Source organism: Otolemur garnettii, unplaced genomic scaffold (genome assembly GCF_000181295.1).
Source record: "Otolemur garnettii isolate 467f Iridium unplaced genomic scaffold, OtoGar3 scaffold00001, whole genome shotgun sequence".
Classification (NCBI taxonomy): domain Eukaryota; kingdom Metazoa; phylum Chordata; class Mammalia; order Primates; family Galagidae; genus Otolemur; species Otolemur garnettii.
In genome coordinates, this window is record NW_003852396.1 from 7,022,987 (window position 1) to 7,024,577 (window position 1,591).

Genomic DNA, 1,591 nt, shown 5'->3' on the forward strand with positions numbered 1-1,591 from the left:
AGGCGCCCGCCGCAACGCCTGGCCATTTTTTGGTTGCAGCCATAGTTGTTTGGTGGGTCCGGGCTGGGGATTCGAACCCGCCACCTTAGGTGTATGTGGCTGGCGCCTTAGCCGCTTGAGCCACAGGCGCCAAGCCGAGCTGGCAGGTTCTAATCCAGCCCAGGCCAAAAAGTAGCTGGGCGTTGTGCCAGGTGCCTGTAGTCCCAGCTACTTGGGAGGCTGAGGCAAGAGAATCACTTGGGCCCAGGAGTTTGAGGTTGCTACGAGCTGTAACACCACAGCATTCTACCCAGGGCGACAACTTGAGACTTTGCCTCAAGAAAAAAAAAAATAGTTAACTGCCAATTTTTGTCTGAGATTTTATGTATATTTAATGATATTTTGACAGAAAGTTTGTAAGAGTCAAATATGTTAATTATCAATTAAAGTCAGCATGGGGTTCAGGCCCATAATCCCAGCACTTTTGGAATTGGAGGAGGGAAGAACATTTGAGCCAAGGATTTGAGGCTGCAGTGAGCTCTGATGAGGCCACTGCATTCCAGTTTAAGTGAGAGAGTGAGACTGTGTCTTCAAAAAAATGTATACTAAACAACTTAAGTTTATCTTTTTCAGGATACTGCTGGAATGTGCTACCCTTCAAGAAAGAATCATGAACAAACATTTTCTTATTTTATTGTGGATCCTATCAGGCGTCACGTTCATGTTTTATACCACTGCTTTGGTGTGGGGGAAATGTCTTAAAGCTCTTTCAGATTATGTCTACGATTTTTTATCATTTTTCTATTTTAATACTAGTTTATATATAAATATTTACTTGCAAATTAATTCAAGAAAAATGTAAAGATGCTACTTAGAGCAGAAGAAAGCAAATACCAAAATGCCTTTCTTTAAATTTGTCTGGAATACTAACTAGAATTCAAATTTCATCCCTAATAAAATCTATACCAACAAAGTTATGGAATTTTAAAGAAAGTTACTAGGAACTAAAAAGTGTAGTTCATATTTGTTGCATAAAGTGAGTCCCTAACTTTCCATGTATTTTATTTTAGAAGCTAATTAATTCTTGATTGAAAGTATAGCAGAAAACTATAATCATCTCTACTACTGAACATTAATGTGAACTGTTAGTTTAACTTATTTCATTTAATAAAATTTCCTTCATTGCATAAGGGTTTATTTATATCTCTACAGCTAAGAAAAGCATAACAATTCTTTTGTTTCATTTGTTCCACTTAAAATTCTCAATTAAAAAACAATGTTCTGGCCAGGGATGGTGGCTCACACCTGTAATCCTAGCACTCTGGGAGGCTGAGGCCAGTCGATTGCTTGAGCTCAGGAGTTGGAGACCAGCCTGAGCAAGAATAAGACCCATCTCTAAAAAACATAACCAGGTATTGTAGTGGGCACCTGTAGTCCCAGCTGCTCCAGAGACTGGGTCAAGAGGATCGTGTGAGCCCAGCCAGAAGTTTGAGGTTGCCGTGAGCTATGACACCATGGCACTCTACCAAGGGTCACAAAGTGAGACTCTGTCTCAAAAAAATAAAATAAAATAAAATGAAAATTTTTAAAAATTTTAAATGTTCTGCAAGTA

General features: G+C 39.1%; 1 protein-coding gene across 1 annotated transcript in view; it reads left to right on the top strand.

Moving 5' to 3' along the window:
- CUNH11orf70 (chromosome unknown C11orf70 homolog) overlaps positions 1-948 on the top strand; it is a 31,156-nt gene extending 30,208 nt beyond the window's left edge. The window contains exon 7 of the mRNA XM_003780791.1: positions 613-948. Coding sequence (XP_003780839.1) covers positions 613-741 — 129 coding nt within the window. The 3' untranslated portion in view covers positions 742-948. The remainder of the gene's footprint in view (positions 1-612) is intronic.
- The last annotated feature ends 643 nt before the right edge of the window (positions 949-1,591 follow it).